We start from the raw sequence: 26,172 nt of genomic DNA on the forward strand, positions 1-26,172 counted from the left end.
GACACGGTGCCCAGCAGTGCCGCGTCCCTAGCAGCCCCTCAGCGGAGGGCACAAGCCATGGCGGTCACCCAATTCTTCAGTCCCGCATGTACAGCATAGCCCCCACCTCGAAATTGGGGGAAGCCCCGCGGACTTGCGGTGTTTCGCCCCTTAGGCGTTTCTTTTCTGGTCCGCCAAGCCCTGGGAACTCTCGCTGAGCGAGGTCATCTCCCTCTGAGTAGCCTTTCCATCGCCGGCAGGGAATCCCACTGGGGTGCCGCCTCAGATCCTCCCAGGGTGGAGGGAAGCACTTCCCACGCACAGACATGTCATTACTGGGTTATTCTTGGGTGAAGGGCTGGGCTTCCCCACCCTCCCCTTCACTCCAGATATGATGTGAAATTCTACCCCAAACCCCTCCTCTCCCACCAACAAAATAAAAACAAGTGAGAAAATATAGCCATGAAATTATTTTAGTCCTTGAGTACAGTCTGCTTCCTCCTTCAGCCCCCTCCCGCCAATAAAAAATGGAACTTCTGGTTGGACAGCGTCAGGAGATGTCACTGAGGTGACCCCAGCCTCTGTCTGCAGTTCCAAGTCTTCCATGTAGGCGTCACTGCTACTGGAACTTTGTAGAAGAGCCTGTGTGATGATGTCCTGAACGTTTTCTATCCTTTCCTCACACAGAAGTAGCTACTGGGAATATCAGAGACAAGCTATTATTAAACAAGTGTCTCCAGTCCAAGAAATCTGTGGTGGGGAAATGAGGGGGCAGGCTATATCAGTTATAGTCTTATGAACTTTAGCTTAAAAAAATTCCTCAGATGGCTGCATTATTTCAAGACTTCCAACATCTTTCAAAACCAACTCTTATCATCCCCTCCATTCATTCCCCTCCACACAGGTCACCACCTCCAACTTCCTTCAGCGATACACAGTAAAATCTGAAGAGGTACAGTGCTTGGACAGTCTGTGCTTCTTTTCTGTCCCCTACACAATGTTCCCCCCACCTCCCCCTTTCCTTCCCTCAGTCACCAGAATGAAGGGGCTGGAATCGTTGATCTGGTTCCTTTTAGAGAGCCGATGCCCCATTGGATACTGCCCGGAGACCTTGGGGATCAATGAGAAGCTCTGCGGTTTGGATCAGTAGCAGAAGCAGGTAACACCAGGGAACCGGTCAGCCTAAGACAGGAGGGGACAGAAAATGATGAAGACTTTCTGATGCACATTCTTCAGCTAAACTACTATGGAGGCCCCCATGTCTCCTCTAAATGTCCATTAGTTTATTTTAGAAACAAAAACAAAATGGCTCGGGAAGCTGAAGTGTGTACGAGGGTGCTTCATACTTCAAAAAGTTCATGGAAAATGGAATTAAAAGATGCTTATTGGGGCACAAAAATTTGAAACCACATACAGCTTTTGATAACGTGCATCTTCTAGGAACTTTTGGAAGTACCTTTATATACACATGCACACTGAAGAGGGAAACAAAATGCAAATCTAAGGCATAATCTTTGCTCTTGCTGACTTTGGATACTGCATGTCTTTTTATTCTCATTGGTAGCACTGTCTCTGCTGCTCCCCTGCCTTAACATATTCGCTCCAGGGTCTCTGTGATGCACTCCCTCAGGTTTCTTCCTCCCTTTGCATCCTCCCATTAGCTGCTATCTTCCAAACTATAGTGAAAAAATAAACTTTAGGAGTACAAAAACTAGTACATAATGAATACCATTACTGCTGGACTCTCTTGAACTTCTTACCCTGAGACCTAGTAATATGTTCCTCAAGCTTTCTCATAGCACTTCTGGGAAGAGGTTTCCCTGCTAACAGGAAACAGAGGTCAAGGAAAAGCAGTCTAGTTCTCATTACTGAAGAACTGGGATTCAGAAGCATCACCTTTCTTGAGGAAAATGGCTAATTTTATCTCTACTAATAAGACAAAACCACAATTCTGACTGTTCTCCAAACTCTCTTTTAAAAAGAAAAAAAATTGACAATCTTTTAAACGCAGATGAAACTTCAAACATCTAGAAGGGAAACATCAAAAAAGTTTGGAACAAGTACTCAGAAACAATCAGGTCTGTCCCAGGAATACAATGAAGTAAGATCAAAGATTCCATCCCTAGAAACAGCATCATCTCTACCTTTAGGACAACAATGAATATCTTTAGCCACAAACTGAACAAGCTCCTCCTCAGGCCAGCTTCTACACACAGACCATACTCTGGTATCCAGTCAAAAGACTACAAATGTCTGGACAGTAAGTTCATCTTGGTCACTGTAAGCAATTTCCAGTCAATCAATAGTGCTACCGTCAGGCATGATAAACAAAAAATATGGTGGACCCACATCCATCCAAACAAGTCAGATCCCCAACTCACCCTGCTCAAATTTCTCTCTCTTCCTGCTCTACCTCAAATTATATGACTTGTCACCTTTCAGGACCTTAATTTCCTTATCTGGAAAATAAAGAGTAAAACCTCACTGGAGTGACCTCTGGATTAAATGAGAAATGTATGTAAAATGCTTAGAGCATTTCCTAAATATAACAGGGGCTAAGTAAATACTTTTATTATTGATTTTGAGTGGCTCTAAATTAACTTTAGAGCTGAGAACTAGCATACCAGCTCTGAGTCAGTTAACATCCTTCACTTCTCAAAGTGAAAGGTTTTCTCTCATCCTTATTAAAGAGCCCTCAGGTAAATAGCCAAAGGGCTAATGACATGGCAAAGGAAGACACTTATTAAGAGTTGTTTTTCTAGGGGCCACTGCTGTGCTGGCATCCCATATGTACGCTGGTTCAAGTCCCAGCTGCCCCACTTCTGATCCAGCTCTCTGCCACGGCCTGGTAAAGCAGTAGGAGATGGCCCACGTCCTTGGGCACCTGCACCCATAAGGGAGAACTGGAAGAAGCTCTAGGCTCCTGGCTTCTGATCAGCCCAGCTCCAGCCTTTGTGGCCATGTGGGTGTGGGGAGTGAACCAGTGGATGGAAGACCTTTGTCTCTCTTCTTTTGTAACTCTTTCAAATAAATACATAAATCTTTAAAAAAAAAAAAAAAGGCACTTTAATAACGACATATATGTTAAAGATAATTTTTTGCAAATGTTAGAAAGCAACTGTATTATTCCCTTCTTGGTTTGGAGAGGCTTTTTTTTTTCTTTACTTAGAGACAGAAAGGTCTTCCTTCCATTGGTTCACCCCCCAAGTGGCCGCCACAGCTGGCCGCTGTGCCAATGCGAAGCCAGGAGCCTGGTGCTTCCTCCTGGTCTCCCATGGGGTGCAGGGCCCAAGCACACGGGCCATCCTTGGAGAGGCTTTTAAAGTACTGTGAATACATTTAAGGATTTGGATTTATAGATTTAGGAACCTAGGAATGGAAAGTATCTCTGCTGCGGTTAAATACCTGTCCCCAGGTAAGACTTCTCAACAAACAAAAGATCACCAACTTCAAAACTTTCAGTAGAGAATATCTAGAAGAAACTTGAAATCAGCAAGCTGATATACTAGTTCTTCATGCAGAAAAGCCAGAAGTGACCATTCACAGATTTAGTAAAAGCCAAGACTGCAGTATTTAAAATTACTAAAAAGCACTGACCAGAAAAGTTACTCTTCAACAGCAGCCTCAAAACACTGGGGAAGAGAAGGAAGCATACTCTTATCAGACCAAAGTCACCACCACATTCTCCACCCCCCCCCCCCCAATCAAAACACCAGCTTCTGTGGCAGGAAAGCAGAAGTAATTGCCTCCCTTTCTACCTCTTCCCTATCACCCCCCATCCCCCACCCTACCCTACCTACCAGGAGCTGAATAACCACACTACAGGCTTAAAGCCACTTATCTGTGGTTCATGAGGTCAAAAGTTGGGTTTGCACTTCAGTTTTGCTACCTGAAGTGTCATCACAAGTTACTTCTGTTTTGAACTGGCAAGGTAAGGAAGGGAAAACAGATATCTTTTTTCTTGAGTACCTATTTAAGTTCGTTAACAGCTAGAACAAAGCCATAGGGAACAAAGGGACAGGGAATAAATCTACCTATTTTCCTAGTAGACATTGAGCTCAACTGGCAGTTGAAGGTTCACTCCAAAAAGAAGTCCATAGTCACATTATCATCTCAACTCTTTTTGAAAGAAGCTAGCACAAATCAATGCGAGACCTACCAGTTTCATCTATAAAGTATGTAGAAATATTTTCATTTTATAACTTGAGTGGCCGGCGCCGCGGCTCAATAGGCTAATCCTCCACCTAGCGGCGCCAGCACACCGGGTTCTAGTCCCAGTTGGGCGCCGGATTCTGTCCTGGTTGCCCCTCTTCCAGGCCAGCTCTCTGCTGTGGCCCAGGAAGTGCAGTGGAGGATGGCCCAAGTGCTTGGGCCCTGCACCCCATGGGAGACCAGGAGAAGCACCTGGCTCCTGCCTTCGGATCAGCGTGGTGCGCCGGCCGCAGCGCGCCAGCCATGGTGGCCACTGGAGGGTGAACCAACGGCAAAAGGAAGACCTTTCTCTCTGTCTCTATCTATTCTGCCTGTTAAAAACAAACAAACAAACAAACAAAACAAAACAAAACAACACTCTTGAGTGATTGACAAAGAATAATATCCAACAAATAGCAAGGAAAATAACAGAGTAGAAGCAGGAAAGCAACTAAGGTCAAAAATACACCAAGTAAGAAATCCAATACAACTAGAAAACATACCCTCTGGCACTAGCATTTCTCCTTTGGACACCTGTTCCTCATTGCCCTCAGATGCCCCAGGAATGGCTGAGCTTAAACAGTTGATACTTAACAGGTCACAAACTTGGTGGGACCAAGCTGAGGTTGAGCCTCAGTTACATCACACACATAGTCAAAAACATACATCCACACTACTCTGGTACAGAAGTGAATTTGGTGGCTAGTTTCCAGTCCAAATACATTCCACTGGTTAAGAAGGCTGTAAAGACACTAAAACTAAAAATGCTATTTCTGTACAAAAAACAAAATTTACTGATTGTTATAATGCTTATCCAAATGTCCTTGTGAAGAACAGGAAGGCTATATAAACACAATATGAAATAACTCTTTACCTAAATTCCAACAGAAATATCTCTTCAGTTTCTTCACTGGGCCAATTTAATTTTCAACTGAGGGTTCCCCCATTCTTGGCAGAGGAACAGGGAATGAGACAGGTGTTGAGGAACCTACACAGTATATGTCCCCCAGATGAGGAAAGTGAGCAGCAGTAACCTAAGACAGAGATGTGATGTCACAAGGCTAGCCAGAGTAAGCTTTGGAAAGGCTTGTTCATTCTAGAAAGCAATGCCAACAGAAGGAAAACAAAGCCATGACAGCTTTAAGATCTGGCTAACGCTCTGAGATGGAATTAGCTTTTTTTTTTTTTTTTTTTTTTTTTTTTTTTTTTTTTGACAGGCAGAGTGGACAGTGAGAGAGACAGAAAGGTGGAATTAGCTTTTAAAAATGTTTGTTGACCTTGAGAAGTTTCTGAACAAGAAGCTGCCTAGTTCTATATCCAGGCATTGTGTATGCATAAGAGCAGGTGAAGGGGTCTGGTGAGCTTGCTGTTAAAAGTTCCACATTAGGACAAACACTGCAGTCAGCACTTGCTTTGTGAATAATACATCAAGCTCATTTGCTGCTGTTCACAACTGCCCGAACCACTCCACCCTCAGTTGCCTGACCATTGGCAGCAAGCTCTCTGCTAGGCCTGAAGGAACAAGATCAGAATTCCTAGAGGGCAGGATAGATTTTGACCTGATGAACTTAGTAAGGTAAGGTACACAGAGAAGAATCTAGTCTCCTTTGAAGTATCTTGGTCTCTAAGCACACAAGGCTCTACTCAACTAGCAAACAGAAGTTAATTAGCCATCTACCCCCAGGGCCTGACCCTGCCCTCTGCTTTTTGTTTTACTGACCTTACATAAGTCCCACCCCTTCAGCATCCAGCTGTTTCCTTTTATTTCTCCAGCTTCCTCTTTCCCACTCTGCTTTCACTTTCTTTCCCCTTTCATTCAGCATCAAAATCTTCCCTGAGCAGGGAACAGATGGCAAGTAGTCAATCCAAGCCAGTGAGAACACTTCCTAAGCATCAGGTACACAGTAAGCCTAGAACCACACTGTGGGGGCTGGATTGCACATTATTTCTGCCTTTTACTAGTTTGCACTATAGATGGGAGAGGCACAAGGTAGTAGTTATTCCTTACATATGAAAACATTTTCTAACCATCTCTAAAGCTAGATATGTACTACAGGATGAATGATGTTTTAGTAATGCTTCTTAGGATAGGCAGACTGTTTGCATCAGAACCAGTAACTTACTCCTACAATAATTCCACCATGGTTTCCTACATAGTACATCTAGCAAAACTGATGAAGTCTGAGGAAGCCCCGTATTTGCTGTGTACAAAAATTAAGAACACAGAGAAAGGGTCCAAATTAGTAACACAGTCCATGCTTAGTTCTCACCAGAGAACTGAGAAGTCAAAGGTAAACTTGACCATTAAGAGTAGGTTTGGGATTTATTCCAGTGACCTTACAACTATGGCTTCAAAGTTTTAGGATGGAAACTCACCTAGGAAACCAGGGAGGAGAGAGAGCAACACCACCATCTCAAATCAGCCACTTTCCTGTTGGCTTTAAGAGTCCTGGACATATCACATAGATAACACCTAGAGACATAGTCCAGACACAGCCTCAATTTCAGGCCATCATGGGACCAGCCAGGATATCCCAAAGACCAATTTCCCAGTTCATAATGAATTTCAATCAGCTCAAAGACAAAGGTCTTTGACAGAGGTCTCATTAGAAAACTGGCACAAACCAGTACTTCAAAAAGTTTGCATAAAATGAAAAGTTTAGGTACACTTTCTGAAACTCATACATTTCCCATGAACTTTTTGAAGACCTCATATATACAGCCAGCCCAATTATAGGAGCACCACTATTTAGGTGAATGAATATCTACTGAGCACTTAACTAAATACCAAGTGCCATTAGCCACCTGAAATACTTTTGAAGATCTTCTGTGGAAAAGTCAAGACTTATAAATAAACCCATTACAGATGAAGTACTTAAGGAACACTAGAAGAATCAAATTTTTAAAGGGGCTATTTGCTCAAGTAATAATGAATTTGAGGCTACATTTCAATGGCTCTCAAATATGTGATAGGTCTATTATTACCTAAGGGTGAATATAGACTATAGCCAGGCTAAATACAATGCAGAGAGCAACACAAACTGCAAAGTGGGGGGATTTGCCACATATGGGCTTTAAAAACTCATCTAAGAGTGGTAAAACAGTCTGACTTTGTTTAAGTGTGGACTCAGCCATCAAAATACAAATGTTTGTAGACATTTACCCACTCACAGGTTCTTTTCTATGCTTTTATGGGTGGTAAGCCAGACTCTGGCCACTGTGTGACCTGCTGTCCACCCACAGGCCAGTCCGACTAGCAGGGGTCCGTTCAAACAGGGCAAGAGCTTCCCTCAGAGTTGGCTGTTCACAAAACATTGGAAACTCCGGGAGCTAAGTATCTCATCTTCTTGCTGCTGGGCTCTGGATCACGGCAACTGTGACTACACAAACTTCTGCTCTGGAACAGCCCCCACCCAGCTCCCAGACTAAGAACATGGATCAAAGACAGTACCATGGGACACCCTGGTGGCAGCAGGTAGATACTGCAAGTGGTGTTCACTTAAGTGGAAGAGTTCACTGAAGACTTCTTCCAGGCTAAGGGCCTCCCGACTGGAAAAGACAGGCTGGCTTAAAAACTGTGGTATGAGAGATATGGAAGAAGCTCCTAATTTCTGTCTTTGGCCTGGCCTAGCCCTGGCCCTTGTGGCCATCTGGGAAGTGAATCAGCAGATGGAAGCAAGCTTGCTCCCTGTCTCCCCCTCCTCTAACTCTTTCAAATAATCAATCAATCCTAAAAAAAAAAACCTCACACAATTTGGTAGTAAAGAATTTATCAAACACCTAGATCCAAGTTCTGGGGCTGCATACATTTCCTCAAACTGCAAAAACAAACAAAAAGACAAAAAAAAGTTTGACTACTTTCTATTTAAAAGGGTGGCATGCGGCTACCCTGGAATAAGCCCAAAACTGATTAGAAGAGCATATTGCACCTCAGATCTAAGTTTTATGCTGAATATCTGCTTACAATTTTATAAACATTTATTTACTCACTTATTAAATTTAAAAATACCTATGAAACAACTTCAAGTGGCCATGTAAGCAGCATGCATATGTGACACAGTAAAAATTCCAATTAGGTCACAAAAATTTTGCTGATCAAAACGAACTGTTAACAGAACTCCTTGTGGGATCCGGGTCATAGGACAGTAATGTATATGGGTATTTCAAAAGGTTCATGGAAAATCAAGTTAAGACAGTGCATTTTCCTCAAGCTTTTTGAATTACTCTTCTTATGTATGTTCTCTTGGCTGAGAAAACTGCATTGGGCTGGCTGCTCCTTTGTTCACTGATGACCAGGATATGTGTCCTGCAGTAACTTTTGATTCTTTCCCAACCCAAGAAAAATAATATAATCTCCACTCTTCATTGTATCCCTTTACTACTGAAAAATGACCCAACCCCAATGAAAAATCTGACGTCTAAATAGCACTTTGTCCAATAATCTACCCACAGCTAACCAATGCTTTATGAAACAGAGTTCTATAGTGCTTTACTTTTAGGGAGTTCTAAGTTCTTTCCAGTAGCTTTTTTTTGAAATGGTCTCAAGAATGAAGTGTGACTTGAGCTACACCTTTGAAAATCAGGATTTGAAACAGGGAGGTAATGAAAAAGTGAATGTAACCCATCACTGACTCATATTAGAAGAGTGACAGTTTTAGGAAGATCAGATTTGATAATCAGTATGAACTAGAGTCATGGAAATCAACTAGAACACTTCAGTTAATGAGTCCATAGGCAAGGATGCTGGTGTGGTAAATTAAGCTGGGAGACAAATCCAGTAATTATGAAAAACTACTTGGCAAGAAAAGTGATCTCTGGCTTAGCTCAAGTCATAGATGCACTGTGGCTAACACAGTAATCTATCCTTGCTGCAATTTCTACTTAGTGATAGAGGACAAGGGAACCATTTTTTCTTTGTAGTGTATGTGCTTGTACTGCTAATGTTTCACATTTCCAGTCTTAGAATGCGGGTGTTATTTTTGGTTTAATATTTTGTAAACCAAGTCTCTAAGTATGCTGTTAATGGTCATGCAGCTCAGGACTGCCCAGTCCTATTTAAAAGCTGTAGGCTCCCCTTTTGTTGGGTTAATGCTAGTCAATTCCTGTGTATTAAGCATCAATAATTATAACCTGATAGCTTATCACAAATTTATGCACAAAGCTCCCTGATATAAACAAATTTTGCTATCCCTTCCAGCACTTTTAACAATCCAAGTTTAGTCCTCCTCTTCCAAGGTAATTCTGTATTTTCATGTGTACCATTTATGGCCTTTTTATTAACTGAAGGGCCATCAAAGCTAAATGTTTTCAGGATTACAGACAGGCTTAATAATCAACTCGGAGTACTTTCAGCACTCTGAACCAAATTTGCAGGAAGGCTGTTAGTCAATACCTTTCAGTAGCCTCTCTTGCTCCGTTAAGTGTTATTGTAACTGGTAGGGAAGTCCCTGTGTCAACTGGACCTATTCCTTTTTCTCTACTGCAAAAAATTTGTCCACTTTGTGTCTTAGTCCTCAATGTCCACCTTATCTCTCAAATATTAAGAAACGAACACTGAATTTTGACCACAAGGTACTTTTATCTACTGAAGGCCAAGAAAGTAACAGCTAACCTGACAATTATGGTTTTAAGGCGATTAAAAAAAAGTTAACATTGAGAAACTTAATGATTGATTACTACCCCCAAAGCTGCTATTACACTGCAAACACTACCAAGAGCTCTGAAAGCATATTCATCTTCTCTGGTGTATGGCCAATTTTATGCTTTATTCTGTCTTGCAGCACACCTTATTCCTGCACCCAATTTTCATAGTCCTGGCCTTCCCATTCCATACCTGGAGCTGTACAAGACAATCAGAAAAAGAAATTCATGTCTTTAGCTTTCCCTCCTTAACTCCAGAACCTCAACATGCTCTTACAGACAGCTTCAGTTATCTGTAAACTAAGGTCTCCTCAAAGCCTAAAAAGATCAGATGCCAAATAGGGAAAGGACACCACTCAACAGATGGGAAGACAGGGATGTTACAGGAAGAAAACTTACCCAAACCATCTAACTTTAGGTATCTGGTCTCCACCTTGCTGCATGGATTCTTTACACTAGGGCTAATTTCCTGGTTGTGTCACAGCTCCCTCTAGTGGTTATATGGTTTTCCCTGGTACTCATGTAATCCAATAGGTAGCATTATAAAAATTGACACAACAGCATCTCTATAAATTGTTGGCAGTTAAGTTTGGCATCCTTAGAGGGTCTCAATTCCCAGGATCTTCATGTAGATAGTTCTACTAATAGTTGACAGACACTTCTAAGTTGTATGGCAACAGTAGTCACTATCTCCTTTGTACTTTAAGAGATGAAGACAATGCACCCAGTTTCATCTGCATTTTGCTCATCTAAGTGGTGTGCAACAATAATCTGTATAAATAAAGGTTATGTATGACTTCTCTCTCCTTGATAACCAAACCTGGCATCCATTTAAATGTAAATGTTGATGTTTTTTCTGCAGAAATTGACTTCTATGTGACAAAGATTCATTCATTTCATGTATTACTGAAGCATCAAGTGATTCTTCTAATAGAAAATACTCTTCTCTCTTAATCCCCATGAACTCCCAAACACCCTCAGAATTGTCAGGCACATGGGGCGTGATATCATGGTGCAGCACTATAAGCTATCACCAGCAACACTACAATCTCCCACATCAGAGTGTCAGTTTTCCGATCCAGTTCCCCGCTAACATGCCTGGGAAAGCAGTGGAAAATGGCTCAAGTACTTGGGCCCTCGCTACCCACATGGGGGACCCAGATGGAGCTCTGGGCTCCTGGCTTCAGCCTGGCCCACCCCTGGCCATTGTGGCCATTTGGAGAGTAAACCAGTGGCTCCCTTTTCAATATTTTTTTTAGGAATTAACCAAAAACCAAACCAAACAAAAAAAAAAACCTGTAAGGCATAGCTTTAGAAATTAGTGCTGGTTTAAGTATACTCTAATTTCTTGGGACTACATTTCATCAAGATCACTATTTATTCAATAGACAATCACAAGATACAATGAACATTTTTCCTCAAAATCAGGTTGGTCACTGTTCCTTTAAGTACACTGACACAGAAACAATTGCTTAAAAAGAGTACAGAGCATTTTGCTGTATACTCTAGGAAGGCTGATTGTTTCCTTCAATGAAGTACAGTAGTGGAGTCCACTACAGCAACAGAAATACAAAGAAATGTGGGTCATACCTTTTTGCTTGTGGGCTGCTTCAGCCTAAAAAGGGTGGGCAACTTCACTCAATAAAGGATCCAATGTTAACAGGTTTGTTTTCATTCACACACCCAAAATTATACACACAAGTGTTAGACCTGGGTATTCTAGCACAGTTCTACAATCCCTTATCCAAACTCTTGGGGGCAGATGTATTTGGGACTCAGTCATTTGTACTTCATAATGAAGTGTATTTCAGTAGGAAAACAGCTTAATCACAGTGTAAAACTAATTCTAGATGGGTTTTACATTCAATTAGTTCCACAACAAAGAGCTTTCTGATTTCAGAACTATGGATAAGAGATTGCGAAGCTGTTTTTTGCCTTCACACTTTCACGCTGTGATGATAAGCCAAGAGTGATTACGTTACAACAGAACTTCAGTCTAATAGTTTTTGTTTTAATACTATTTATGGCAAATACATACATACAACTTATTTCATTTGTAATTTCATTACAAATTTCATATACAAAGGAAGCAAAAAGGCACACATAAGAAATTCATCTTGACCACAAACCTAAAAATAAACACCAGCCCTAAAGACCAAAACATGTTTCAAAGACAAAACTGATTTAAAAAATTCAAATTCTAGAATCAATCACATTAAATCCAAACACTATGGATGGGTGGCTACATGAACACTCAAAATTTATTAAAAGTATAAAACTTTGGGGTGGAGGAAAAAGCATTTTTTGTGAGGAGAAACTATTCAATATTCCAAACAATATCCTTAAAAATATTAATTTTTAAAATAAAATTCAGATCCCGAACAATTAGGAGTCAGAAAACGGGTCTTACCTTTTATCTCCTGTAGAATGTGGGCTGAACAGCAAGGTGAGTTATTCAATCTGATGTTATGTAAAGTAATTGCTTCTTAAAGACTTTAAAATTTTCCCTGGTTAGAAAATAAATTAGTTTCCCTACAATATTCTAGTAGGACATAAATAAAAAAGGGAAAAAAAAAGCCAAGGCAGCTTTTATAGTTCCTTTTTAAAAGGGCATGACTTTCTTCTAACAATAGTTGCCAATACAGGTAGAGGTTCATTTTTCTAAGACTAAAAAAAGCAGCAACCATCTACCTTATCTGCCTTTATGTTGTCTGGTCACATTAATCATAAAAGTATGCACCTCAAGTCCTATCTTAAACTTGAATCTACAGACAATAATGAGTAACTTCTATTTCAATCTAGGGTTAGAACTTAGCTCAATCAAATTCAGCCTTGAATCAAGACCATTTTGGTCCTGTTCCAAAAACATTCAATGAACATAAATGAACCCATGCTTGCTTAAATCTAGCGTGCATTCACCTTTCAAAATCATGTTAGTCACTCTATGTTTCCCTTTAATAACCTAAAATACACATGAAATGGAATTTAAAATTTCAAGCATGCCACATGAAACTCTGCTCCTTGGCCATTGTATTTTAATTCTAAACAAATACTTAGTGATCTATACCACACATTTAAAAATAAAACCCTAGTTCTGAATTTAACATTCCCTCTCTTCCTCCTGAAATTGCACAAGCTTCATTAAAACAGACCGGCTGAATGACCTTATGGGCATCCCTACTGGAGTTCACTTCTTCCAATAACAAAATGGTTTCCTCTAGGCTTAAAATTATCTCACCTGAATCATCATCTTAAATTCAGCTTCCCACTAGGATTAGCACCCAAAAGAAATGTTAAGATCTAGTTATTTCTGCTGAGCACAGAAATGATTGGCTTGAAAGCTTTAGCTATGAAAATAAGACTATGGAGTTTTAATTTGAAAACTTTGCATCAAGGGGTTGTAAAGATAAGAACTAGTCAACTTCAAGCTATAATCACTGCTTTGGTAGAGAACTAAAATTCTGGGCACAGAAAATGACACAGCTGAGAAATCTTTTTACAAGGCTAAAGAATTCTAGCTTTTTATTAGTCGCTCAGTTTCTTTCAGTGCCCTATTCACATTTTGAAAAGGAAATGCAATGTTACTTGTTTATCAATTTTTGAGTCTCAGAATCTCAAAGGTTACTTCTAAGCTGACATTAATTTACTAACATCAACCTATCTTACACTATATGCCCATCAAGTTCTTAGTCACTTTTAAGCAAAGAATGAAGTTCATCCTTCAGACTGGCTAAATCACCCCCACTTACTGGTTACAGACACATTTATAACTGCCTTTATCTCACCTTTTGTCTTCCCCTGAAGATTTTTACAATCAACAATAAGAGACAGTTAAAACCATTTATTAGATTGCCTTTCAAGAAACTTTAATTTACTAACACAAGAGTCAGAGTCTTATCAATTCAAAGCACTGATAGACTAGTCAACCCAGTTAAATTCTTACATGAAGAGGAAAAAGGACAACCATGCATAGTTTTTTAAAAAATGTTTATTTTTTCAAAGAAAAACGGCAATAGCCAATTGGAAACCTACTTATTCTTCAACTCCAATTTTGTTTTCTTTAAATTTAGAAGTGACTTACTGATTACTATTTTAAACAAACCCCCCCTTTTCCCCTTTAAATGTTTACCATCTACTCGTGCTGAATCCTTCCAAGGAGATTGCTCCAGCGTATTATCTCCAGGTCCTCGCTTTGCTCCTTTTACCAAAAAATGCAAAACACAATTCCATCGTGCATCTTAAGGGCTCCAATCGTCAAAAATAGGAAAAAAAAATTCTTTGGAATAGCCAATTAAGTTGAATAAAAAAATCCACACGAATGCGGTTTGGTTGGGGCAGGAATCCACTCCTATGTTCCTGGTAATCTGATCCCGCTCCATGAATCCTTGTAATTCATCCTCCCTATCCTATCCACATTATGATTTGAATCCAATGATCCAGCTCCAAGGATTGGGATCCAGTGAGCCCTCTCCAATCCAAACCTTTATAACCAGCAAAACCAAAAAAGAGGAGGCAAAATGTTAGATACTGTAATCAAAAAAGGTTTCTGGGGAATGATGAGTTATGTCTGTCATCAGTTTAACAGATGTACATCAATAACTATCAAATTCCCCAAAACAAGTTTCTGAATGGTGTTCAGATAAATTTTAGAAACTTAACCATCATAGAGACTAATTGGAAGAAGCATTTTATATTTACAGTTCAACTGATAATGCCAACACTTGTTACTTTACAGCGCATTACAGGTTTTGTGGTTGCAAAAAGAGTTATGTAGTTGAAAGTTTACTGGTATTGCTACCCATCTAAGTCTAAACTAAATCTAATGCTCCCATCTGCAATTTAATTTGTAAATTAAAGTGTTTCAAACATGAGTCAATTATGAATATTAGTTTAAAGGGGAAGGTGAGACTTAAAAGTACTCCCAACTAGATTATCTACACCAATATGTTGAATTCTATATTCTGCTTTCATTTTGTCTTTAAAAAATGAAATAGCAATGCTCTATCAGTCACACAGAGGACATGCAGATTTAGCAGTATTGATATTATACTCTATCTCATTGGAATTAAAGACACCCTGTACCCACATGTGTATCAACAGCAGGTCACAAATAACAGTTGTTAACTAAGCACTGTGACACATTAGCCAGTTCTTCCCACATTAGTCCCTACTAAAATAAAAAAGGGGGAAGGGAGCAAATTGTTACAAATGGGCAAGGTAATTTTGCCACAATTGCCAAGGTTTAAAGAGGAAAGCAATTGTAGCTAAAGATTACTGCATAAGAAGCAGTTTAAAAGTATTTTAAGGTAGATATACTCATTTTCAACCCTTGTCTTTTAGTATAAGGTCAATACTGCCAATTTATCTGTGACAATAGCACTTGGAGTCATACCATTGCCTCCATTATTGATCTGATCCTCCTCAATCCTCCTTTTGACAATCCTAAAATGATTGAAATGTGCTCCACAATCCTTAATCCAAAGCATTCTTAATCCATCTCTTCAGATATGTCTACAGAAAGACACATGAAAAGCAAGATAAACATAAGAACTTCCCCAGGTAAGATAACCACAAACACCCCCCCAACATCCCAGTTCACACAAACCAGAGCAGAATAGACATATACACAATATCACAGTCTGAAGAGCATGGAGAATTAACTAAATTTAAACAATCCTGTCTATGACATCACTTAAAATACAATTTATCAAAGACATGAGGGGAATGTAGATGTTAGGAGCAAAGGGATATTACACAAAAATGCGATTCAACACTTTAGCCCACTCTGAACAAAACAGTTTGAATTAAAAAATGAAAAGATTGTACTGAGTAAAGGAAAACTGTATACAACATGGGTTCTACAAAAAGTGTCACCAATCATCTTATGTACGAGAGCGAGATCTGCTATGACGGGGAGAATAGCGTGGTGATCCTCTGCTTCTCCTTGGGGAGTAACTGCGACTCCTGCTGTTGCTTCTGCTACGGCTTCTGCTACGACTACGGCTTCGAGATCGAGATCTTCCATAACTTGGACTTCTGGGCCCATCAACTTTAACCCGGATGTAGGCAGTTTCTCCCTATTGGATAGACAGAACTTTCCATTGAAAGATCTAAGCTTTCACCTGTTTCAGGCATGCTGAATGAATACAATGTAACTAAAACCAGAAATCTGGCAATTTACTTGGACACCCTTGCCTGAATCCTTACCTTCAAGTTCCACTGTTAAGACCACTGTATCCAATTCTGGCCAAAGAAAAGAATAAGTGTATGACCTACCTCATGAGATCTAAACTTAGTGTTATCCAGTTTTCGAACTGCATAGGTCATATCTTCTTTCCGAACAAATTCCACGACACCAGTGCCATCTCGGTAAACATCAGCATAACATACATCACCTGCTTCACGCATGTGATCCTTTAAATCCTGCCAGCTTCCACTTGGAGGCAGTCCTGGAAAAGTGGGTTTTTTTGCCCTCAATACCGGTTATTCTAAATTATACATCACACAGCGTTGTGTATTAGAGCAACAGCTTAAAATGTACTTAATGATTACACTTAATAGGTTCCAGTTAGGGAGCTGGAAAGATGCTGGAACCTGGAGTCCAAAATGACTTAGAGGACCTTCCTATTCTAATACCACAACCTATTTTGGTGTCTCACCATCAGAGTCATCCTTCCTTACTACATAAACCCCCGAACTAAAGCACGTGCAGATTCAGGATGAAAAATCTGCCTTTCAAGTCGCTCAAGCCCAGGGGATCTTTAAAGTGGTTTCTGTCCTTCTCAACCAACCCACAGGGACGGTTTAAACTCACCGGAGACAACCACTCTGTTTTCAGACCGCCTGGATGGGGGGCCATAGCGGCCCCGGGGAGCTCCACCTCCTCCACCCCCGCCGCCGCCTCGACCGGTACCACGGCCGCTTCGGGGAAACTCCACCCGCAGACGATATCCATCGTAATCATAGCCGTCGCGACCGTACACCGCGTCTTCCGCGTCTCTGCAGGATCACAGGAAGCAAGGGGAATGAGAAGGGCCGCCGCGAGGAGACGCGAACTCCGCCGGGAACGAGAGGACCCCGCACATGCGCACCCAAGGCGGAGGAGCCCACATGCGCTGCATAATAGGAGCCCCTCCCCCACCCAGACACACGCCGGGCTCCGGACCACTCCACCAGCCCTCAGCGCCTCAGTTTCCCGCTCCGGGCCTGCGAGGGTGTCTCCGGGGACGGCCGCGACACCGGAGAAGCCACGCCGGCTCGGCTCCTCGCTCGACTCCTGCAGGCCGACGCCGGCTGGCCCACAGCCTCCCATAAAGGCCCCCCTACCCCATTCTCTGTGTTAAGGCCGCGGAGCCTTCCCCAACTACTCCAACCTATTTCTTCAAGGCCGCGAGCCCCATGCCGCCTCACCGCGGGTCCTCGAACTCAACGAAGGCGAAGGGCGGTCCCCCGCGGCGATTCTTGAGGTCGATGTCGCGGATAGCGCCGTATTTGTAAAACACGTCCTCAATGTCCTTGGTTCTGATGTCTGGAGGTAAGTTACCCACGTAGATACGACAGTCGTTGTTCCCCGCCGGACCACGAATCACACCACCTCCCGACATGGCGGCGACGAAAAGCGCGGACTCGAGAAAGGGCCTTCCCACCAAGCCTAGCGAAAAGCAGAGCGAGCCCGCAGCGGCACCACGTCTCCCGCGGCCCCTCCAAAATGGCGCCTTTATCAGCTCGGCGCACGGATATGGGGGGGAGGGAGGAAGAGAAGCGGGAGGAAGCGGCTCTGCGCACTCACTGCGCACGCGCAGGAGCGTAACGGGTGCTGGTGGGACGCGCTCACGCACGCGCGACGTCACCCTCCGCACGAAAGGAAAAAAAAAAGTCCTTCGCGTTTCCGATTTGTGGAGTAGGGGACTTGTGGAGTCAGCGGCCGTCTGGCGAAAGTTAAATCCGGAACCCCAGTGGAAGGGGTTGTTAACCTCTGTGAGGTCTTCCACGATAGTCCCTTTCTCCAGGAATAAGCCTCTTGGAGAGCACTGAAAGGATTTGGTGAAACCTAGCCTGGAACCTGTCCCGTCATGCTCCGCGGCGCTAACGGCCTTTGGCGGGAAAGCTCCCAGGGGCGGGGCCGCAGGGGAGGGGCCGGCTGGTTGCTGCGGAAACCCGGGCATCCTTGGAGAGTGCGTCGGGCTCCCGGGCCGAGTAGCAGGTAATCCAGCTGCGAGCCGGTTTAGGCTGTGGCTTCCTGCCGGCTCTGCGAACAGTCCGTGACTGCTGAAACAGTGCCTGAGAAGAACCCGACGCGTGTTCCTTTATACATATTGGACACTAAAGGCGGTTCCACCTTCGGTTTAGAACTTAAAATAACTCCTTGCGCTGGTGGCAGCCGGCCGTCCTCTGATCGCTGCTGGTACTGGTCAGCCAGGAGAGACCTGATTGCACGGTTCGCCCTGGGGAGATGCTCAGTGAGTGCTTGCAGAATGCACTGTGCCTGATCCTCCGGCTTTCAAGGAACGTGAAGCCAACGGAACGTGTTTGTGTGCAGAAGGTATTTTTTTTTTAACAACAGTGGATTTTTTTTTAAATTTTTTTATTTATTTATTTGAAAGGCAGAGTTACAGGCAGAGAGAGGGAGAGATACAGAGAGAAAGGTCTTCCATCTACTGGTTCATTCCCCAGATGGCTGCAATGGCCAGAGCTGTGCCGATTGGAAGCCAGGAGCCAGGAGTCTCTTCCGGGTCTCCCACGTGGGTGCAGGGGCCCAACCGCTTGGACTGCTTCTACTGCTTTCCCGGGCCACAGCAGAGGGCTGGATGGGAAGAGGAGCAGCCGCGACAGGAACTGGCGCCCATGTGAGATGCCGGCATTGCATGCCGCAGCGACTTAACCCTCTGAGCTACGGTGCCACCCCCTGTGTGCAGAATCTTGAAATTCATCCTATTTCCCTAGAAGGTGTGTACATGCAGGGATTGACTCATTACAGGGCTGTTTTGCTCAGTTGGTGTGAGAACCCTAAGCACTGGAGACCACCGCTGGTGTGCAGGACAGTGCCCCCCCCCCCCAATGTGGGGAGATAAGAACTTCCTGCATTTTTTTCATACACATTTGAAACCTGGATTTTTTTTTTTTTTTTTAATTTGACAGGTAGAGTTTTACAGATAGAGAGAAAGGTCCTCCTTCTGTTGGTTCACTCTCCAAATGGCTGCCATGGCTGGAGCTACGCTGATCCGAAGCCAGGAGCCAGGAGTTTCCTCCTAGTCTCCCACGTGGGTGCAGGGGCCCAAGCACTTGGGCCATCCTCCACTGCTATCGCAGGCCACAGCAGAGAGCTGGACTGGAAGAGGAGCAACCGGGACTAGAACCCTGCGCCCATATGGGATGCCAGCGCCGCAGGTGGAGGATTAGCCTAGTGTGCCACAGCGCCAGCCCCTGAAACCTGGATTTAAAAAAAAAGTAGGGTGTTCATTTTATTTAAAAATCAAAGACAGAGACCTTCCATACACTGTTCACTCCTCAAATGTCTGCAACAGCTGGGTCCGGGCCTGGCCAAAGCCAGGAACCTGGAACTCATTCCAGGTCTCCCACATGGTTAACAGGGACCAAAGTTCTCTGCTGCCTCCCAGGAGGCACATTAGCAGGAAGCTGGGATGGGAAGCAGTAGCTCGGATTCTAACCAGGCACTCTGCTAGGGGATACACGTGTCCCAAGCGATGCCTAAAGCACCCACCAATAAAACCTAGATTTCTGTGTGAAATCCTGGGATATTTAAATGTCAGTAATAATGAAAAAAAAAAAAAAAAGTAGTCGTAAGTAAGACAGATATCCGCCCTGAGTTTAACAGTGATTTTGTTCATGGTACATATTTATTTGCAGCAGCCCCTTTCCCTAAGTATAGGAGGCAGCTACAGAGATGCCCTAAACATCATTAAACCTGGATGAAGAAATCCAGGGAGAAAGGGAAATGATGGTGTGGGACCAAGATGAAGTCATGTACAGGACTTGGTACTCCAGATTCCTGCAGGGGCTGGCATTGTGGTGCAGCAGGTGGAAACCCTTCCTGGGGTGCATGCATCCTGTATCAGAGTGCTGGTTCCAGTTCCGGCTGCTGCACTTCTGATCCAGCTCCTTGTTAATGTGCCTGAGAAAGCAGCACATGAGGCCCACGTCCTTGAGGTCCTGCCAGCCACATAGGACATCCTGATGGAGCTCCTGCTCCGGGCTTAGGTCCAGACCAGCCCCAGCCGTTGAGGCCATTTGGGAAGTGAACCAGCAGATGGAAGAAATCTCTGTCTCTCTCTTTTTCTCTGTCACTCTGCCTTTCAGATAAACAAATCTTTAAAAAAGAAATAACTGCAGTGAGATCCTGTTTAGTTCCTAGAGAAGACCAGCAAATTTGACTTATGAGCAGATAGGATCAGAAGTATATATTCAAAACAAAGTGGCTTTAAAATTAAAAAAAAAAAATAGCTTATTCAGGAGGAGGATTTTTTTAAAATTCTAAACACTGATTAAATGTATTTTACAATGTCAGTGACCCAGGATAAGAGTTCAGTGTGAACTGAGCAGAGATGCCGAATCTTGAGAACTTCCGCTATCCCTTGAGCTCTCTGTAATGGTTTCCAAAATTATATGTTTGTATGCATATACTTTTTTTATAAGAAAGAGAAGGACCTGTTTTTTTAATTTGAAGTGTGCGTGCCCTGGAAAGCAGTGAGTGATGGCGTGAGTGGGAGACCTGGCTTCAGTTCCAGTGACGGCGTCTCGTTGGAGGCACCTTGCTTAGGCCAGCCCAGCTCCAGCTCTTGGGGCATTTGGGCAGTGAACCAGTGGATGAACGATATCTCAATGTCCCTCTGCCTCTAAAATAAATAAATAAATAAACAAACTTAAAATGAGAAGAAACTGACCAAGAAGACACTGTTTAAACAAGTTTTCTTCATTTTGTAGCTCTGTTCGATTCAGTGACAAAAAAAGATGAATTTCTAAAGATATCAGCCATATCAAGCTGAAATCATGTTTATTCAACAGTTGTTTACCGTGTACTTCTCTTTCTATTCTTTTATCCATCAATTTAGATTTATTCAGGCTCGTCTTCTGTTGATTAATATTGTGCGTGATAACAAAAGTTATTTGAACATGGGTGCTTTTCATTTCAAGACATTTTCATTCCAGAAAAAAATAAGAAAACTGTGAATTGTCTTAGTTTATTCTTGTTTGTTTAATTTAGTACAATCATGTCTGATTTTTTTCCTCCCCGGGAATACAAGGTAGAACATAATATATCGTGTGACCAGTACATTCTTGTTTCTCTGCTGACTCCTGTTTTTGTATTTGAATGTAACCAAATGAGTTTCTGGGTTGAGGAAAAGCCTAATGGCTGTTTGTATCTAGGTCTCCCAGGATGGCATTAGCTTGGTGATCATTACAGTTCAAGTTGTGATGTTACCAGTGCCCTAGCATTATCATATTTTATTTCACAGAAGGGGGAAAAAAAATCATTTTGGAATGAGAATGAACCAAGGTGAAGAATTTCGAGGGATAATTTTTTTCAAATCATGGTGAGCCTTATCATTGATCCCTGCCCCCACAGAGTGTATCTCTCCAAGACAGATTTTATTATGGATTTTATGTTTTTGTTCCCTGGAGTGAGCTGGATAAAGATTGGCCATTCTGTCTGTGTAGGCTGATCTTCACGCAGACTTTGTCTAGCCAGGTAGTAGGCGATCAATTCAATTTCTGCTGATGGAATTACACCCACTTCCAGTTTCTCCTCCTGAGATGACATTGGGGGGTATGTGAGCTCCTCAGACATTCACGGGCAGTTTTATGGATAGCTCCCACAAGCAGCCAGTGTCTTCAATGTGGACCTCACCAGGGTCCTTCTCAGAAGCCACCTTATTTTCAACATGATTGCTGTTGATGAAAAGCTGCTTTCTCCCAAAGAAACTTTTTAAATGCTTCCAATTCAGTCTAGTACCATACTTTGCCCTGGAATTGATCACTTGGAGAGGGAAGAAAGAAATACAAAGAGTTGATTGCTGATTGTTGTAAGAGTTGAAATCACAAGACCCTGTTTTGTAGTGACTTCCCTAGCACTTAAAACTCTACTCATGGTAATAGGCTCACAACTCTGTGAGTATACTAAAAATCACGGAATTATATACCTAAAGCAGGTAATTATGTGGTATGTAAGTTATAACTCAAGAAATGACTGGAAGAAACGTCTGTGTCTCGACAATTAGCAAAATTGCTATTCCTCCAAAGGTATGTGTTGGAGATATTGAGGGAAAGGGGAGGTGTCTGAGAGTAACTTGCACTGAAATTCAGCTTTCCTAATCTAGAAACGGTTTTCAGCATTTGTTGTGCTAGTCCTTACTGTCCTCCCTGAGGATAATTCTGTAACTTTTACTATGAGGCAGATATTTACAGAATAGGAATACTGGACTCTACCATGTATAGGTGTTGGTCTCTGGAACAGTTGGCTACTTTCAGGGTTCTCTGTTCCCTTGCTCCACTTTTTTTTTCTTTTAAAGATTTATTTAAGGGGCCAGCACTGTGGCGTAGCAGGTAAAGCCACTGCCTGCAGTGTTGCCATCCCAAATGGGAGCTGGTTCAAGTCCCGGCTGCTCCAATTCTGATCCAGCTCTCTGCTGTGGCCTGGGAAAGCAGTAGAAGATGGCCAAGTCCTTGGGCCCCTGCACCCACGTAGGAGACACAGAAGAAGCTCCTGGATCCTGGCTTCAGATCTGCGCAGCTCCAATCATTGCAGCCATCTGGGAAGTGAACCAGTGAATGAAAGACTTCCTCTCACTCTCTCTCTCTGCCTCTGCTTCTCTGTAACTCTCCCTTTCAAATACATAAATGAATCTTTAAAAAAATTTTTTAAAAAGATTTATTTATGTATTTGAAAGGCAGAGTTAGAGAAAAAGGAGAGACACAGAGAGATCTTCCATCAACTGATTCACTTCCCAACTGCCCTTAACAGCCAGTGGCCAGACCAGGCCAAAGCCTGGAGCCTGGAACTCCATCTGGGTCTTCCACATAGGTAGCAGGAGCACAAACATTTGGGCCATCTACTGCTGCTTTCCCAGGCACATCCACAGGGAGCTGGATTGAAGTGGAACAACCAGAACACGGACCGGTGCCCATATGGGATGCTGGCATTGCAGGTGGAAGCTTGACCCACTGTTCTTCAATGCCAGTCCTAACTCCAGTTAGTTGTTTTAGTGACAAATATTCTCTGAAAAGGAAGGAAATAATATATATCTTTTCATTTCATATATAGGATATCTCAAAAAGTTTGTGAAAAAAATGGAATTGTGGCTCAGTGAGTAAGACACCACTTGGGATACCCAGTCCCATATTGGAGTACTGATTCGAGTCCCTGCTGCTCTGCTTCTACTCCAGCTTCCTGGTAATGCACCGGGAAGGCGGCAAAGGACAGCCAAGTCTCTCTGTCATTATCACCCATGTAGGAAACCTGAGTGGAGTTTCTGGCTCCTGGCCCAGATCTGGCTTCTGCAGCCTGTTGGAAAGTGAACCAGCGCATAGTGGATCTCTTTTTCTCTGCCATTCTGCCTTTCAAATAAATAAATATTTTTCTGTTTTGTTTTTAAAGAATAATTTAGAGGTGGACGTTGTGGCACAGCAGTTTAAGCCCTGTTTGGGACAACTGCGTCCCGTTTCTGAGTGCTGAGTCAAGTCCCTGCTGCTCTGCTTGTCATCTAACCTCCTGCTAATGCATCCTCAGAGCCAGTGCTTGTGGCTCAAGTGCTGCCCCTGCCACCCACGTGGGAGACCCTGATGGAGCTCTGGGCTCCTGCCTTCAATCTGGCCTAGCCCAGCCCGGCTATTGCAGCCATCTGGGGAGTGATCCAGTAGATGGAAGATTGATCTCTGTCTCTCCCTCTCTGTCAGTTGATTTGTCTTTCAAGTGCTTGAAAAGAAATAAATAAGTAAGCATTTTTTAAAATTTTATTTTGAGGGGCTGGCGCTGTGGCGCAGCAGGTTAACACCCTGGCCTGAAGCACCAGCATCCCATATGGGCGCCGGTTCAAGACCCGGCTGCTCCGCTTCCTGTCCAGCTCTCTGCTATGGCCTGGGAAAGCAGTAGAAGATGGCCCAAGTCCTTGGGCCCCTGCACCCATGTGGGAGACCTGGAAGAAGCTCCTGGCTCCTGGCTTTGGATCGGCGCAGCTCTAGCCGTTACGGCTATCTGGAGAGTGAACCATCGGATGGAAGACCTCTCTCTCTCTGCCTCTCCTCTCTCTTTGTAACTTTGACTTGCAAATAAATAAATAAATCTTTTAAAAAATTTTATTTTGATGCAGAAATATTATGAAATCCATGCTTAGTTTTCTCCTAATACACATTTTCCATGAACTTTTCGAAGACCCTTGTATGTCTCATCTTCCCTAGTAAATTAGGTTGAGGACTGATTACTGCTGTAACTCCCTTTATTACCAATAAATTCTGTTCAGATGAATATCATTGACTATTTACTGACTGCTCTTTGAAAAAGACAGGGTGTTAGATGAGCAGAATGTTGTTTCTATGGAAACTTCATCTTGCTGTCAGTTGCTAGACACAATGGGTACAATGCTTGTTTTTCATTTTGCAGTGTAGTAAAAGATCACCACTTTTTAATCCCAAATAAATCATCTAGAAATGCAGTTTTGGAAATCTTATGTCTGGCCTCCCTCACTCTTTGATTCTTGATTTATTTTTGGCTAATTCTTCCTTTCATTATTGTCTCTTTCTTTCATTATTGAAAACAATAGATAAAATTTTGCCAGAAAACAGCTCTTAAAATTATGTGTTACAAAGATATATGGTTCCCTCTCCCTTTCCCTTTTTTTTTTTAAGGTTTATTTATTGGAGGGACCCGCGCTGTGGTGTAGTAGGTTAAGCAGCTGCCTGCGGCACTGGCATCCCATATGGGCACCAGTTCTAGTCCCGGTTGCTGCACTTCTGATCCAGCTCCTTGCTGATGGCCTGAGAAAGCAATGCCCAAGTGCTTGGGCCCCTGCACCCACGTGGGAGACCCAGAGGGCCATCTACTGCTTTGGATCGGCTCAGCTCGACTGTTGCAGCCATTTTGGGAGTGAACCAGCAGATGGAAGACCTCTCTCTCTCTGTCTCTCCCTCTCTCTAACTCTGCCTCTCAAGTTAATAAATAAATCTTTTAAAAAAAATTATTTATTTATCAGGACCAGTGTTTTGGCGTAGTGGATTAAGCTGCCATCTGCAACTCTGGCATCCCATATGGATGCCAGTTCAAGGCCCAGCTCCTCCAGTTCTCATCAGCTCCTTGCTAATACACTTGGAAAAACAGTGGAAGATGGCCCAAGTGCATGGGCCCCTGCACCTATGTGGGAGATCCAGAAGAAGCGCCTGGCTCCAGGCTTTGGCCTGGCCCACCCCTGGCCATTTTGGCTGTTTGGGGAGTGAACCAGCAGATGTAAGATCTGTGTTTTTCTCTGTCTCTCCTCTCTGTGACTCTTTCAAATAAATAAAAAAGCTTTCAAAAAATAAAGATTTATTTATTTATTTGAAAGAGAGGGAAAGACACTGCTTTCCCAGGCTCATTAGCAGGGAGCTGGATAGGAAGTGGAGCAGCCAGGACTCAAACTGGCACTCATGGGCTGCCAGCGTCACAGGCAGGGTTTTTACCCACTATGCCACAATGCCAGACCCTCCCTTTCACTCTTACTACTACTCATCTTGCTTAGTTCTTTCTCTTAAAAATAACACTGAGCCAAGGCCCATGCTGTGGCATAGTGGGCTAAACCTCTGCAATTCATATCCCAACTGCTCCTCTTCTGATCCAGCTCTCTGCTTATGGCCTGGGAAAGCAGTAGAAGATGGTCCAAGTGCTTGGGCCCCTGAACCCTCCTGGCTCCTGCCTCCTGGCTTCGGATCAGCTCAGCTGTGGCTATTGTGGCCATTTGGGGAGTGATGGAAGACCTTTCTCTCTGTCTCTCCCTCTCTCTAATTGTACTTCTCAAATAAGTAAATATAACCTTTTAAAAAAAAACCAAGCCCATAAGCTTTTGACTTTAATATAAATTACAAATATTACCTTAAAATACTAAACAAAATATCTTTTAAAAAAAAATCAAAGCAGGGGCTGGTTTTGTGGCATAGTGGCTAAACAGTGCCAGTGTCCCATATAGGTGCCGGTTCAAGTCCCAGTTGCCCCACTTCTGATCCAGCTCTGTTATGTATGGCCTGGGAAGGAAGTACAAGATGACTAAAGTCGTTGGACCCCTGCCCCGACATGGGAAACCTGGAAGAAGCTCCTGGATCCTGGCTCCTGGCTCCTGGCTCCTGGCTTCAGATCAGCACAGCTCTGGCCGTTGCAGCCAA

At 43.0% G+C, this 26,172-nt stretch overlaps 1 protein-coding gene and 1 long non-coding RNA gene across 8 annotated transcripts; one reads left to right on the top strand and one right to left on the bottom strand.

The window, feature by feature from the left end:
* Positions 1-436: 436 nt before the first annotated feature.
* On the bottom strand, positions 437-20,262 carry SRSF1 (serine and arginine rich splicing factor 1). 7 transcript variants are annotated; one of them, XR_011383534.1, is made up of 6 exons: positions 17,221-20,262; positions 16,625-16,809; positions 16,087-16,259; positions 15,203-15,321; positions 1,015-1,161; positions 437-675 (listed from the first exon to the last, which is right to left on the bottom strand). XR_011383534.1 is itself a non-coding variant. In XM_070060930.1 (4 exons), exons 1-4 carry the CDS (start codon positions 17,973-17,975, stop codon positions 15,283-15,285), a joined length of 1,152 nt encoding a protein of 383 aa, XP_069917031.1. In that variant the 5' UTR covers positions 17,976-20,262; the 3' UTR covers positions 11,801-15,282. The 7 variants fall into 7 exon arrangements, 3 of the variants coding, with proteins under 3 accessions (XP_069917031.1, XP_008269470.3, XP_069917030.1); XR_011383533.1 differs by having other exon boundaries at positions 437-1,161; XR_011383532.1 differs by lacking the exons at positions 437-675; positions 1,015-1,161 and adding an exon at positions 11,801-14,291.
* LOC127484384 (uncharacterized) lies at positions 18,215-24,289 on the top strand. Its single transcript, XR_007911301.2, has 2 exons — positions 18,215-18,352; positions 23,090-24,289. It is a non-coding gene; the product is annotated as an uncharacterized lncRNA (long non-coding RNA).
* Positions 24,290-26,172: the final 1,883 nt, after the last annotated feature.

The sequence above is a fragment of the Oryctolagus cuniculus genome, chromosome 17, assembly GCF_964237555.1.
Source record: "Oryctolagus cuniculus chromosome 17, mOryCun1.1, whole genome shotgun sequence".
NCBI lineage: Eukaryota > Metazoa > Chordata > Mammalia > Lagomorpha > Leporidae > Oryctolagus > Oryctolagus cuniculus.